The 13,985-nt window shown below is 57.4% G+C and overlaps 1 protein-coding gene across 1 annotated transcript; it reads left to right on the forward strand.

Annotated features, from left to right (window-relative positions):
* The first annotated feature begins 2,065 nt into the window (after nucleotides 1-2,065).
* NKX2-2 (NK2 homeobox 2) lies at nucleotides 2,066-13,224 on the forward strand. Its single transcript, XM_010369100.2, has 3 exons — nucleotides 2,066-2,134; nucleotides 10,570-11,269; nucleotides 12,195-13,224. Exons 2-3 carry the CDS (start codon nucleotides 11,011-11,013, stop codon nucleotides 12,755-12,757), a joined length of 822 nt encoding a protein of 273 aa, XP_010367402.1. The 5' UTR covers nucleotides 2,066-2,134; nucleotides 10,570-11,010; the 3' UTR covers nucleotides 12,758-13,224.
* Nucleotides 13,225-13,985: the final 761 nt, after the last annotated feature.

Below are 13,985 nucleotides of genomic sequence, written 5' to 3' on the forward strand. Positions count from 1 at the left end.
AGGCTACAAATGTGAAGGCCTGCCTTCAAATCCCCTTGTCTAATTTTGGTCATGAAGCAATTATTTTTACCCAAAGAAGCAACTGATCTGTGATCTCAGCGCTTCCACTTGGAGGCAATGTAAACCCAAAAGTAAACCCTATAGTTTGGTTTTTAACCATAAATAAAGATGCAAAAATCTGAGAAAAAAAGAGTGAAAAACAGTATAATTTCCCAAGATCAACCACTACTGCAGGCCTGAGGGTAGCCCCAGGTTTTTCCACAGTTAACTAAAGCTTTCTAGGAGCTCATCTAAGGCCCAAGAAAGCAAACCCAGAGAGTCACTGTTCCTGCTCAGCACTTCAGGTTAAGAGGTTCATTTTATAGCTCTTTTTGCCCCTATCAAATGGGTCTTCCTCCCCACTCCCAGTCTATGTTGGTTCTCCCTCCTCTCCCACCCTCTTTCAACAGCATCATTTTTCCACCCTTAACAGCCACCTAAGGACAGTTATCCAGTGAACACAGACCCGGGGTAACTGGTAATAGTAAAGTCAAATGCTTATGTTTTTCCCTGCAGTAGGGCAACATTTTTCATCTCTTATTTTCCTTGGCCAGAAGGAAGATGTCATTCAGGGAACCCCAGGTGTTTTGAAGATGAAAAGGAAGGTAGGGGGCCTGGCTCAGTGCTTATTAACCACAGAGAGAATTTGGTTCACTTCAAGAAATAGTAAAATAATGGCAATGGAGAGACAATGACTCTTAATGAATTCATGTGAGTAAAGTGCGAGGTGACCAGTTTGGGGACATGCAGTCCTGAGGCCGCCTTCTGAAGAAGGAAAGCAAAAAGATTGTTTTCTATTAGGACAGAGTATTTACTTCCCTTTCCTGCAGCACTCAGGGCCACCGGATTCCATATTCCAGGCCAGGGCTGCCTCTCCCAGTGCTCTGGCTACCCTTCAATTTAAATAAGGCAGGTGACATGCGACACTGGAGTCGACCACTGGCCCGAGGCAAGAATAATTTCAGGTGCTCCCTCAGCCAGGTGAACTGCTCCACTTCTCGAAATCCTTCCCTCAGGGCTCAGGAGACCCCACCCTCAAATCCCACCCACCCACAGAGTTGGGCGTCTCTAGCTTTCAAACACTACCCTTGCTGTGTCAGACCTAGGTCCCGTGAAACGTATCAACCTCCTGGAAAATGAAACAGCCTCCCAGGGGCCTGTAATAAAAGGAAGGCAAGAGCAGGGGAAACAGGAAAGCTAAGGAAATAAACCCCAGAGACTGCCTCTAATCCTGGACAGGTGGCATTTTGGCACGAGCGCACTGAAATCACTTTCCTCCTGGGCTGCCGGGGTGAATCCCTTTCCCGGGAAGACCGACACCCGTCAACCTGGAGAGGAGATCGTGCTGTGGGAGGAGCCTGGAGCCTGGACCAGAGGTCTGTGACCTCCCGCAAAGTCGTGCTATCTGCCTTGGATCCGCGTATCTAGTGTAAACGCGGTTTCACACATAAATAACGTGCCACATCTGGCCCTTTGGTTTTATGGCGTCTTAGCGACGGAGCAATTTATAGATGGCGACCTTGTTAACCAGCAGTCCGGGCTTGCCAGGAGCTGCGGAGTCCAAGACACTGTTGGGGACGGAGGAGGGGCGAGGGTCAGGAGAGACCTGGGGTCCCAGATCTCCAGCTCAGAGGGGCGCTGGAGGGAGGGAACCAACCGGCGCGTTTGGGGGCAGGGGGCCAAGGCAGGGGTGGAAGCCCCCTCCCCGCAAAGCCGACCATGTGGCAGCTGAAAGAGCCATCGAAGCCCAAGTGTGTTTGCGCTCATACCCAATTTATTACCGCTGAACATATGGCCAATATTTTGACTCACGTCAGTCGGGCAAGGAAAACAAACAGAGCGCGCGCGACGCGGGGGAGCTGCCCCCTCCGCTGGGGCTGCGCTGTGGCCGCGGGGCCGGAGCTGGGAGGGTGGGGCCGCTGGGCCGGGAGCCTGGAGCCAGGAGCCAGGAGCCGGGAGGGGGAGCGCTCGCCGGCCGCGTCGAGCCGCCGCCCGAGCGACCGCGACTCCGCAGCCGCCCGCGACTCGGAATAAAGAGCGGCCGCGACCTGCGCGCTCGCCTAGCCGAGGCTCCAGCGGCGCAGACGCGCTCCAGGTGAGCCTCCAGCTCGCGCGCGTTTCCGGTGGACGCGGGATGGGGGTGGCGCAGGGCGCCCGGCGGAGCCCGAGACCCGCAGCGGAGCGCGGCGGTGGCGATGGAGGAAGCCCGGCGTCGCCCTGGCTGCCAGGCGCGGACTGTCTGGTCCTCCTGCCGCAGCCGCCCAGCGCGGGAACGCGCTCCGGGCACGGTCCCCGTGGCTTGCCAGCAGAAAGGGGTCTCGGTGCACCGCCGTCGCCGCCGAGCGGCGCCGGGGCTCGGGTTCACGGCGGATCCCGGTTACGCGCCCCTCGCTCTCCCGTGTCCTGACTCGGATCGGTCCCCAAGCTGCGTAGTACGGACGCAGCAGGTAGGCAAGTGCCGGGCCTCCGAAGTTCTCCCCGACTTCGCGGATCACGGCGGGAGTGGGGAGCACTGAAGGACGGGCAGGGCCCCTCTGTAGCGCCTGCAGTCAGGAAAAGTTTTACCTGCCCCCGAGGCCAGGTGCTCCCGCCGCTGCGCACTTTTCGGTGCGGTCAGGGAAAGCAGTACTGTCCCAGGGGCTGGGAAAGTGCGGGGCTGGGGGGCGGAGGAGGAGGGAGGGGCGCGGTACCCGCGGCGGTCCCCGCCTGCGGCGGTCCCCTGAGCCCCGCCTGGTAGGGCGCGCGGTGGGGGAAGGGCGCAGAGAGAGGGAGGTCCGGGTAGGTGGAGGACTAGATAAAGACGTGCCTTGAAATGCGGCGGGGCTGTTGGCGCAGCTCCGGGAGTAGGAGGTGGAGCGGGCGCGGAGCGCCTGGCTAGCTCCCTCCCCATTGCCCGGGGCCGGTTGCGCCTCAGCTGGCGGGGCTGCGGTGAGGAAGGGGCGGCCGCTGCACACAAGTCCACCGGGTAAGTCGACCCTGTGCGTCGCGGCGGGCTCGGGATCGGGGATTGAGACAGAGGCAGAAGTCCTGAAGGTAATTGGAGATGGCGCCCAGTGGAGACACGGGCTTCTCCTCAGCCGAAACTGGGACGTGAGGGGACAGTGGTGATGAGCAGGAGGGCAAGTGGCGGGAATCGCAAACAGGAGGAGCCGGGGCTGAGGGCCCGCGCAGTGACTGAGGTCTATGGAGAGAGCGACTGAAGCCTGGAGTTTGGGAGGCGAGTGTCGCCCGGGCCACGCCCGGCGCCGGACAGTTCTCATTTGTGTCAGTAGAGATCGCCAGAGGATCAGAAATGAACCTCGGTGGGGTCCTTGTCTCCGAGGGGCGCCCCCTTCGCCCCAACCTCCTCCCACAACACACACGCACACATTACCAGGAGGCCCTTTGGAGCTCCTCTGGCGCCTCCTTGACTTTGGTGGCTCTTGGGGGTGGAAAGGGGACGTTGCGTCTAGGGGAAGGTTGTGGACCTCTGGTGCTCACATTGGAGAGAGAGAGTCCGAGGAACCCCCTTTCTGTGCCCGAGGGCCCGAGGGTGCATTCCGTCCTTCCCAGACCCAGCCCTTAGCTCGAGCTAAGAAGCGTGCCTTCCCCGCGCCACCGACAACTTACTTTTCACATCAGTCTGCCCGACCTAGCTTAAAGTGCTGAATGCTAACCCTTTAGGAGAGCCGCTTGTTTTCCAAAGTCTTGTGGTAATGATTTTGTCACGTGTTAAGAAGTAAATTCAGATAAGAGAGTGCTTTCAGCGCGTGTTTCCTGGAGAAACCCAAATCTCCCTTATTGAAATCGCCCTCATCCGGGGAAGGTCGGGCTTGGCTGAAAGAACGTTCCTGAAGGCAACACTGACGATGCGTAATCTCATTGTAACATATTTAATCATTAGAGCAGCGCGAACGAATAAAGCGAAGGGGTTCGCCCGGGGGGACGTGGTGTTTGGTTCCCCAATAAACCAGTGATAATGGATTGGCTGGGACAGGCTCGTTTGGCCCGAGGGGGGCTTAAAGCTACGTTTTTAAAGAAAATATTGGAGGGAGGCCGGTTCCATTTTGTAGCGTGCCCGGAGCCACAGTTCTTGTTCAATTTAACATCCATGAAAGTTAAACGGCTTTCTTCGTCTTTTATTTTATTGGATGCATTTTTAAAGATCTCATTAAAGTGCATTTATCAAAGTCCTAACATATGCCCGCAGGGTCTTATGCCCACACAATGAGACTGATTAATAGAAAGACAAATACTAATTTCTATTACTATTTACATCCTCGGGAGATACTTGCTCCTTTTGTGGTGGGAGGGAGGCAGATAATTGGGAAAGTGTTGTATATTTTGCCTTGAAAAAGAATAGAGAGAAGGGAGCTCACCTGGATGCCTTCTTCCTGCACCCACAATTAATCGAAGGGGTCTCCGGGCTCTAGGTCCCAGGATCAGTTCTTCTCTCAGTGGCATCAATGGGGTTCCCGCCACTCTGGAGGAAGGGGGTGCGGATTTTCCCTCAGACACAGAATCTTAACTCAGTGTCTGGGCCTAGAGAACTCATCTACCCAACTCCTTTTTAGTTGACTTGGGAGGACTGTCCATCTGGGAGGCATCCACTCATTCTTCCCTTCCTGGGGCAATTGAAAGAGTTGATATAATATGGACCAAAGGGAGGGGGGAACTCACCTTAGGCTTGAACCCAAAGCTGGCTGAGATTTCCTTTCTTTTCACACTAATGCCCCCTTTCTCTTCCACCTGTCCCAATGGCTGTGAGTCTCTCCTGCCAGAGATCTGTGGAGCACAGTCTGGCCTCTCCAAAGTTGCAGGCTCACACAGCTTAAGGCCTCCCCAACCCAGAGACTCCACTCTGCCATCCCACAGACAGAAGGGAATTCCTATGACCCTGTTTCCTTCTCCCGGGGCAGAAGGTGAGGACAACTGGAGCTGGGACTGATTTTCATTTTCTGGTTAGGAAAAGTCCCAGCACAGGGTAGTATTCCCCGATTTCTTTCATCCAGGACGTGAGAGCTGACACCTCTGCTTCCTGCAGTCTCTGCTCTCACACTGGAAGGCGAAGCCAAAGTGAGGCTGTTTTGGAGATGCTATCCTTAAGGTGAACGTCTTTATCGCCACACTCGGGGACCAGATTGGGTGACATTTTCCTTCCCCATTGATTTCAAGTGCATGCCATGCTCCGAGTCTCCAAACCAAGATAAAATAAACCTTCCCCCTCCGACAAAACCTTTGTGTCCGCGCCGTTAATCCTTGCTGGAGCAGGAAGGTGCAACGCGCTTTGTTTCCGGAGTGAATGAAGACAAACGCTTGCACCTTGGCGCTAACCAGACAATAAACTAATCCACTTGAAGGTTGTTATCTGAGATGGGATGTGCGAGGGCCTGAGAGCTCAGCCACATACTGTACCAGGAAAGCAGTTTCTTTTCAACCCTTTTTCATTCCAAAAAAAAAAAGACTTAAGAAATGAAATGAAGTCAAACAAATTAGTGTTTCCAAATAAAGGGAAAAGACCTTGTGTGTTTAATGATTGGAAGCGCTTTTGTGGGTGGGCAGTGTGAGGGGTGCTGCCTAGGGCTGCTGAAGCTTTGGGCTCCTCAAGGTCGCCCCTTCTTTAGAGCAGGCCCCAAGACCCCATCCCCCACCTCCGAAGACTTTTTCTGCCCTTAACTCCCCTGGAGAACAGGGGCCAGGTACCTGCACTGCAAGCTTTCACTACCAGCTTGAACAGGGAAGGATGCGAACAGAGCGCCGCCTCCCAAGAGGTGCCTAGAACAGAAATGGGGGGAGGGTCGAATGCCGTCCACGGAGCCCCCTTCTTCCACAGGCACAAGAAAGGCTCCCCTCCGTGGGGTGTGCAGAGGCCTGGCCTGCTCTCTCCTGTATCTTCCTTTTTTGCCTGGTTTCCTGTTGTTTAGAGCGCACCCCCCTTCCCAACAGGGGGCGTAAAGCTGAGGCATGGGAGGGCGGCAGTCGGGAACGCAGGGTGCCTCTGGGCGGCCCCCGTGCCCTGGAGCGCAGAAAAGGCGCTCTTGTTTGAGCTACCTGGGAAAGTAAACAGGTAAACACTGGGCCGACTTAGAGGGCCACTTGTCCTGGAGTGGGGCCACTTAGCCTGTGTACATTCACCTCCCCTCCCGGGCCTCCGGCGATTGTTCAGCCTCCCCGCTCCTGCTCCAGACGCCTGAGCCCGAACTCAATTTGTTGCGGAACCCAGAGCAGCAGAGCGAGAGAGGCTTTCCTCTAGGGCCCAGGGGCACAGGTTCTCTTCCTCCCCTCTCTTCCTTCCCCCGGGCCTAGGACTCCCAATGCATCCGTTCTCAATCTAGGAAGAATGAATAGAGTTAGAGATGTGTAGGGAACCTGGAGCCCCAGTGCAGATAATAAAGATGGAGTTGGAGGATCCAGTTTTTCTGGTGGCCCCCGCAGCGGTGTGCGGTGTTCGGGACGCTAAGGAGACGCCAAGCAAATCTCCTCCGGCCCGGGGCAAGCTGGGTTCAGAACTTCCAGCACCCGCCTCAACTTCCTCCCCAACCACGCAGCAGAACGAGGCATCTTGCAGAGTACCTACCAGGTCTCCAGACCACGGCAGCTGAACCCAAAGCTCAAACCCAAACTTGACGGATTGGAGGACATTGAACTCGATTGGGTGCAAGATGGTACCTGGAAAGAATTTACTAAAGAATGCCGAGTGGGGGAGACGAGAGGTCATCCAAGTGGAACTGAAACTGGTGCAGGCAGACGCTGACAGGGTGGGGGTGGTGGGCCGTTACTGAAGAACTCTCCGGAGGGTGAAGGGAGTGGGGCAGGGCCTCTCAGCCTTCGGGGTGTGCGGGATCGCAGGGAACAGAAGCTCCCGGGCTCTAAAAGGCCGAGCTGTGGTACTCGCGGGGAGGCCTCTTGGGGAGTCCTCAGGATGCAATCACCTGGTTAATTGGGGCAGAAAAGGTGCTTTTGGCGCCTGGCCCCTAGGCTCTTTGGACGCAAGCCGGGCCCAAGAAATTGAGGAGACATTGGACTGTGCTCTGGGTACCGGACTTGCCCTGGCCGCCAGCTGGGCCTGCGCAGGCCTCCCGGCGTCCACAGGCCGCTCCTGGGGGACTTGCATTTTATGATCTTCCACTAACAAGCCCAGTTTCTCCCCTCCAATTACGGGCCTCCCAGCGGTCTCCCTGCGCCTTTTCAATTGCAAATGTTAACGCTCTGGAAACGGACGCGGGAACCATACGGGCGAAGAAGTGATGGGGAAATGGAGTTTCGAGGTCCCGGGAGAGGCTGAGTGCTGTGGACCCGGCAGCACCGATCGCGGAGGAGGCAAGGCCGAAGCTCTCTCCAGTTCTCTCCCTCCCTGCCCAGCTGCCCCAGGCCAGGGGAAAGAAAACCTGGAAGACTCGCTGGGGTGAGAGTGTGGGAGGGGCCGGCGGCCTGCAAGGGCAGGGGAAGAGGGCGTCTCAGGTGCTCCGGCAAGAGGACACCTCAAGCTGAGACCCAGAAGGATTCAGCTGGTCATTGAGGCTAAGGGGCAGGCGCAAGGGCAAACCCGGCCTTTGAGAACTGGGCTGAGGGCCTCCTTCTCTAGGCACCTATGGCAGCACCCCTTCCCCATGATTCATTCCAGGAGCCAGGATTCCCCTAGGAAAGCAATCCTCTCTCAGGTGCTCTGGGGACCTTGCAGGCTCCCACGGGTGAGGGGAGGAGACTTGATCAATAGCAGCGGTGCTGATTTAGATCCTGAGAAGAAAGGCCCACTGTGCTGGGGCAGGGGGAGAGAAGTTGGGAACTACATGGAACTTCAGCGAGGTGGCTCCCAGCTGAAGAAATGAGCAGGCTTTGGGAGGCCTCTGCCGACACTCACACGCCTAAGATGGCTCTGGGGATATGCGAGAAACGACACTTGCTGCCAAAGACCCCTTTGCCACCCGATCCAAGAATTTGCCTGGCCCAACCAGGCCCTATTCTGGGCCCCCATCCTAGTGGCTGCCCTGGTCCCCAAGAGAGCCTCCACCCCCTTAGGACTGAGGAATAAGAGGAGGAACAAAAGGAGGGTCTTTGCTGCAACGCTTGGGTTGAGGAACTTTTTTTCTCGCCAGTTATTTATTTAGCAACTGAGTAACAATAGCAGTGGCAGGCCCACCCCCGCCCCTGGATCCAAACTCGGCGCTTCCAGACTCTTGGAGAACCAGCTTCCCTCCTCCGACGGGGCAGAGCGACGAGCTCCCACGTGAAAGGGGTGGGTGGGGAGGCCTGAGAAAGACAGAGACGGAAAGCGAGGAAAAAAAAAAAAAAGCACGAAAAGTAATAGGTTCCAGAAACACGCATCAGTTTCTAATTCTTCCAGGAGAAAAAAGGGGGTAAGGAGGGGGAGAAAGGAGAAAAGAAAAAGTAGGAGGAGAAAGAGGAATCGGGGAGCGTCGACATGAAGGAGTTTCCTTAATATTGTGGACGGATTCAGAAATGAATGAAGAGATAGTCCATTGAAAAGGGTTGAATGCCATGACAACTAGGAACAACCTTAGATTTATTCCAAACAGTTAGGACACATTGAAAGAGAGCGTCAATCATGTATTATTTCGCCACTGAAATAAATGCAAAAACCGAGCTGGGACAAAGGCTTCCAACGGGAGCGGGACATTTGTCTACATTTCGCTCATTGTCCGCAGCTTAGCAATCGGTTTGTATTTGTGTTTGCCCGGGTCCGACCACCCAGGACGTGCCGACGAGGGACTCGCTCTAACCTGGGCCATTGTCACCCACGTCACATACTGGGGACGAGGCAGCGAGGGCTGCAGAAAGCCACCGAGCGGCTCAGGGAGAGGTGCCCTCACCCGGCGCTGGCAACCCGGGGGCAGTCGGGGCGCGGCGGCGGCCGTGGCAGCTGCGCCCGAGGACCCGGCGCCCGCGCGCTCAGCTCGATCCTAGCCCAGGCAGCCCAGGTTGTGGGAAGACTAGATTTGGACCCCGCAGGGGCAGCCTTCTGTGCCCCTCCCCGCCCCCAGACAAAAAGCTCCTTCCTGACACTCGTCTGGGGCGAACGAGCATCAGGTAGCCATTCTACCCCCCCCCCCCGCACCCCCTCCAAAAAATTTTTAACTATGAGTGCGGCGTGGTCTTTTCCAACCCCAGAGCCGAGGAGGAGGTGCAAGTCCCGGGAAAGTTCAGTTCCCAGAGCGGAGAGTGGTTGGAAACTTCACACTAACCTGACTTAACCTGGAAACGTGGAGCGCGTACTCCGAACGCGCCCAGGGCGTCCCAAAGGAGACCACACTAAAGAACTCGCGTGGGAGAAGAAAACGGGGAGAAAACGCAGCATCGTCGGGCCACCCAGCAACCCCCCCTCCCCCGCAGCTTTCTGGGTCCTCACCCAGGCTAGAGACACAACCCCCACCCCCACCTCCGCAATCCCGCCCAGCCGCCTTCCCGCTGCTCCACCTCTAGCCGGAGGCTGGAGAGGGAGGGGACCGGAGAGGGAGGGATAATAGAGGGCAGGAAAGAGCAGGGCCGTCTGCCCTTTCCTCCACCCCGGGAAAGAGGCCCGCAGAGCCCAGAGGCAGCGGGGCCAGGGTCCGGCCCCAGCCGAAGTTAGAGCTCCTCACTCTTACCCCGCCCTCCCCGGGACCGCCCGCAAAGCAGAAAGTGAACTGCGCGTCCTCCTTGGCCGCAAAGAGGTGGAGGCGGGGGGTTAGGGGTGGGAGGTAGGGGGAGGCGGAGTGAAGGAAATAAATGAGTCTTTAGCAAATAAAGGGCGGCTGGAAGGGGGCGGGTCGCTTGGTGGTGGCTCTGGCCCGCCCGGAGCGGAGCTCTCTCCTGGGTTTCGGGCTCTCTCGCGGTTAACTGGAATCAATTACTTGCCTTGTCATTTCTAGCACTCATCCTTAAGCCTCAACCAAAATATTGACCTAGGAGGCTTACAGAAGTTGGGCTCTTGCCATTTGAACCGGATCTTGTTTAGGGAACCACCAGCGATGGAAAAGAGATTTCCGCAGCTCGGCCTTCGCCCCCTCCCCCTTTTCCAAAGGCGCCACAAATCGCCAATTTTCCGGCTTGCTGGGGGTGGGCGCGCGGGGGCGGGGAGGTAGGAACCGGTGAATGTTAAAGAGGATTTTTTCCCTCCTCCTGGTTTCTGTTTTGTTTTCTCTCCTCCTCCTCCCCACCCCCACCTTTTTAAAGATGCAATTTGTTAAAACGGCCCTTTCAAGTGTGTGGACTCGCGAGCGACGCGGTGGCCCTTTGTATGTAAATACTGGGTTTAAAAAAAAAATGGCTCGCCCCGTCTTTGCAATTAATTGACACGTTACACCTCTCATCTTGCTCTAGAGGGCCGTTGGCTGGGAGCGCGGAGCTCCCCAAAACCCACAATTTCACATCTGCAAATACTGTCTTCATCCACTTGACTCCCAAGACCCGCCCACACGTGGCCAACCTTTGCGTTTTTAATGTCTCTTCCCCCTTTTTTCCACCCTTCTCCCGCTCCCTCTCTCCCTCCCCCTCCCTCCCTCTTTCTTTCCCTCCCTCCCTCTCTTTCTCCCCCTCTCCCCCCCTCCCCAGGTTCGTGAGTGGAGCCCAGCCTTATATGGACTGATCGCTCGGGCAATGGCCCATTTTTTCCTCGCCACCAGCCGCCACCGCGCGCCGAGCGGCCGCCTGAGCCCAAGCTGACGCCGCCTTGGCACCCCTCCTGGAGTTACAAACTAAGGCCGCGGCCCGCGGCGTTCGGCGCGCAGGCCGCCCGGCTCCCTGCGTCCATTTCCGAGTGCTTTCAAAGAAGACAGAGGCACTGGGTTGGGCTTCATTTTTTTCCTCCCCATCCCCAGTTTCTTTCTCTTTTTAAAAATAATAATTATCCCAATAATTAAAGCCAATTCCCCCCTCCCCTCCCCCAGTCCCTCCCCCCAGCTCCCCCCTCCCCCGCCCGCCGGGGCTGGGGAGCGCCACGAATTAACCAAGTGAAGCTACAACTTTGCGACATAAATTTTGGGGTCTGGAACCATGTCGCTGACCAACACAAAGACGGGGTTTTCGGTCAAGGACATCTTAGACCTGCCGGACACCAACGATGAGGAGGGCTCTGTGGCCGAAGGGCCGGAGGAAGAGAACGAGGGGCCCGAACCAGCCAAGAGGGCCGGGCCGCTGGGGCAGGGCGCCCTGGACGCGGTGCAGAGCCTGCCCCTGAAGAACCCCTTCTACGACAGCAGCGACAACCCGTACACGCGCTGGCTGGCCAGCACCGAGGGCCTCCAGTACTCCCGTAAGTAGCAAAAACTTGGCTGCTGAGGCCATGGTCGCCTCCATTCCTGCGGCCGCAGCCTGGGCTGGACGCTGGGAGTGAAAAGGGAAGGGGCCACGTAAGCCTGGACCCCCTCACCCAGATCCCTAGAAAGATTTTTAACACTTGTATAGGATGTCCTCTGCCCTCCTCTTCAAACCCCCTTAGTTACGGGAAAGAACTTGGTCTCCAAAATTTTTTTTCAAAGCGAGAAATTAAGGAGAAAGGGAGAAGGGCTATGCCTCCCAGGGGCTGGTATGTGATGTCAACCGGGACTGATGGCTCCAGCCGCAGCCCCCGGACTCCGGCCGCTGGGAGGGACTGGCCTGGCGCCCTGGAGGTAGTCAGCGAGCCTCGTCCGGGTACGGGTGGAGGGGTGGGGAGGCTTTGGGTGGCCCGGGTATAAATAGCTCACCCTGCCCCCTTCGCGATCATAGAGGACGCTTTGTGCGGTGCAGGGGGTGTCTAGAAGGCCCGAAAGCAGAAACGAAAGCCCCCAAAAACCTACCTTAAATGACCAAGCCGATCAATGCTGGGATTGTGGGGTTTTTCTTTTAAAAATCTGCCCACGTCTCTCCGGAGAAGAAACCGCTTAAGGGGGCCGGAGCCCTTAACCCGCGATGATCTTCAGTGCGCCACTCCCCCCAAAATTCTCACCCACGCTATGTGAGCCCCTTGAAACGCGAGCCCCTAGGCCCCATTCCTGCGGATTTCCCTCTTTACCCTGGGAGGCCCCGACGTCCTGGTGAGGCGTAGAGCAAGGCAGGGGTCACGGCAAAAGCAGCGGGGCTGCGCTGCCAGGCGCGGAGGTCCAGGGTGGCACGGAGGATCCAGGGTGCTCCGAGTCTGGTGCAGGCTGCGCGCGGCCTCCAGACGCCTGACGCGCTTGTCTCTCCCCCTCCCCCAGTGCACGGTCTGGCGGCAGGCGCGCCCCCTCAGGACTCAAGCTCCAAGTCCCCGGAGCCCTCGGCCGACGAGTCACCGGACAATGACAAGGAGACCCCGGGCGGCGGGGGGGACGCTGGCAAGAAGCGGAAGCGGCGGGTGCTTTTCTCCAAGGCGCAGACCTACGAGCTGGAGCGGCGCTTTCGGCAGCAGCGGTACCTGTCGGCGCCCGAGCGCGAGCACCTGGCTAGCCTCATTCGCCTCACGCCCACGCAGGTCAAGATCTGGTTCCAGAACCACCGCTACAAGATGAAGCGCGCCCGGGCCGAGAAAGGTATGGAGGTGACGCCCCTGCCCTCGCCGCGCCGGGTGGCTGTGCCCGTCTTGGTCAGGGACGGCAAACCGTGCCACGCGCTCAAAGCCCAGGACCTGGCAGCCGCCACCTTCCAGGCGGGCATTCCCTTTTCGGCCTACAGCGCGCAGTCGCTGCAGCACATGCAGTACAACGCCCAGTACAGCTCGGCCAGCACCCCCCAGTACCCGACAGCACACCCCCTGGTCCAGGCCCAGCAGTGGACTTGGTGAGCGCCGCCCCAACGAGACTCGCGGCCCCAGGCCCAGGCCCCAACCGGGCGGCGGTGGCGGCGAGGAGGCCTCGGTCCTTATGGTGGTTATTACTATTATTATAATTATTATTATGGAGTCGAGTTGACTCTCGGCTCCATTAGGGAGGCATCGGGAGGTTGCCTGCGTCTCCTTGGAGTGGCAGATTTCATCCACCCAGGTCTGCCCATGCCTCTCCTGAACCTTTGGAGAGGGCTGAACTCTACGCCGTGTTTACAGAATGTTTGCGCAGCTTCGCTTCTTTGCCTCTCCCCGGGGGGACCAAACCGTCCCAGCGTTAATGTCGTCACTTGAAAAAGAAAAAGACCGACTCCCCACCCCTGCTTTCGTGAATTTTGTAAAATATGTTTGTGTGAGTAGCGATATTGTCAGCCGTCTTCTAAAGCAAGTGGAGAACACTTTAAAAATAGAGAATTTCTTCCTTTTTTAAAAAAATAAGAAAATGCTAAATATTTATGGCCATGTAAACGTTCTGACAACTGGTGGCAGATTTCCCTTTTCGTTGTAAATATCGGTGGTGATTGTTGCCAAAATGACCTTCAGGATGGGCCTGTTTCCCTTCTGGGTTCAACTCCTTTCTTTGTGGTTTGTTTGGGTTTGGTTACGTTTGCGTTTTCCCCTGCTTTCTTCCTTTCTCTTTTTATTTTATTGTGCAAACATTTCTCAAATATGGAAAAGAAAACCCTGTAGGCAGGGAGCCCCCTGCCCTGTCCTCTGGGCCTTGAGCCCTGAACTTGGAGCTCAGCTATTCGGCGCGGTTCCCCAAGAGCGCCGGGCGCAGAAAGCTTTCGATTTTTTAAATAAGAATTTTAATAAAAATCCTGTGTTTAAAAAAGAAAAAAGAAAAAAGCCCTGCCCTCCCGTTTGTCTGACTTTGTCGCCCTGCGCCGGGCCGGAGGCCTGGGGCTGGGAACCAGGCCCGGCCGCCCGCGGGGCTCTCACGGGCGGTTCCTCTCCGGCGGGGAGGCCGGGGCACCGGGGTCCTGGGGCGGGCGGGGCTCCCGGTGCAGGCCCCCCCGACCACAGGCTGCACCCCGCGCCTAGGGTTGGGGCGGGGACGGGAACCTTCGGCTTCCGGCCTGCGAGCGGTCGGCCCGAAGCCCAGGGTCGCCCACCGTCTCCCCGGCCTCTCCCCTGGTCTCGCGCGCTGTCTGAACCCTGGGCAGCAGCGTCCGACTGCGGGAGGAAA

This window comes from Rhinopithecus roxellana, chromosome 13 (assembly GCF_007565055.1).
Source record: "Rhinopithecus roxellana isolate Shanxi Qingling chromosome 13, ASM756505v1, whole genome shotgun sequence".
NCBI classification, from domain to species: domain Eukaryota; kingdom Metazoa; phylum Chordata; class Mammalia; order Primates; family Cercopithecidae; genus Rhinopithecus; species Rhinopithecus roxellana.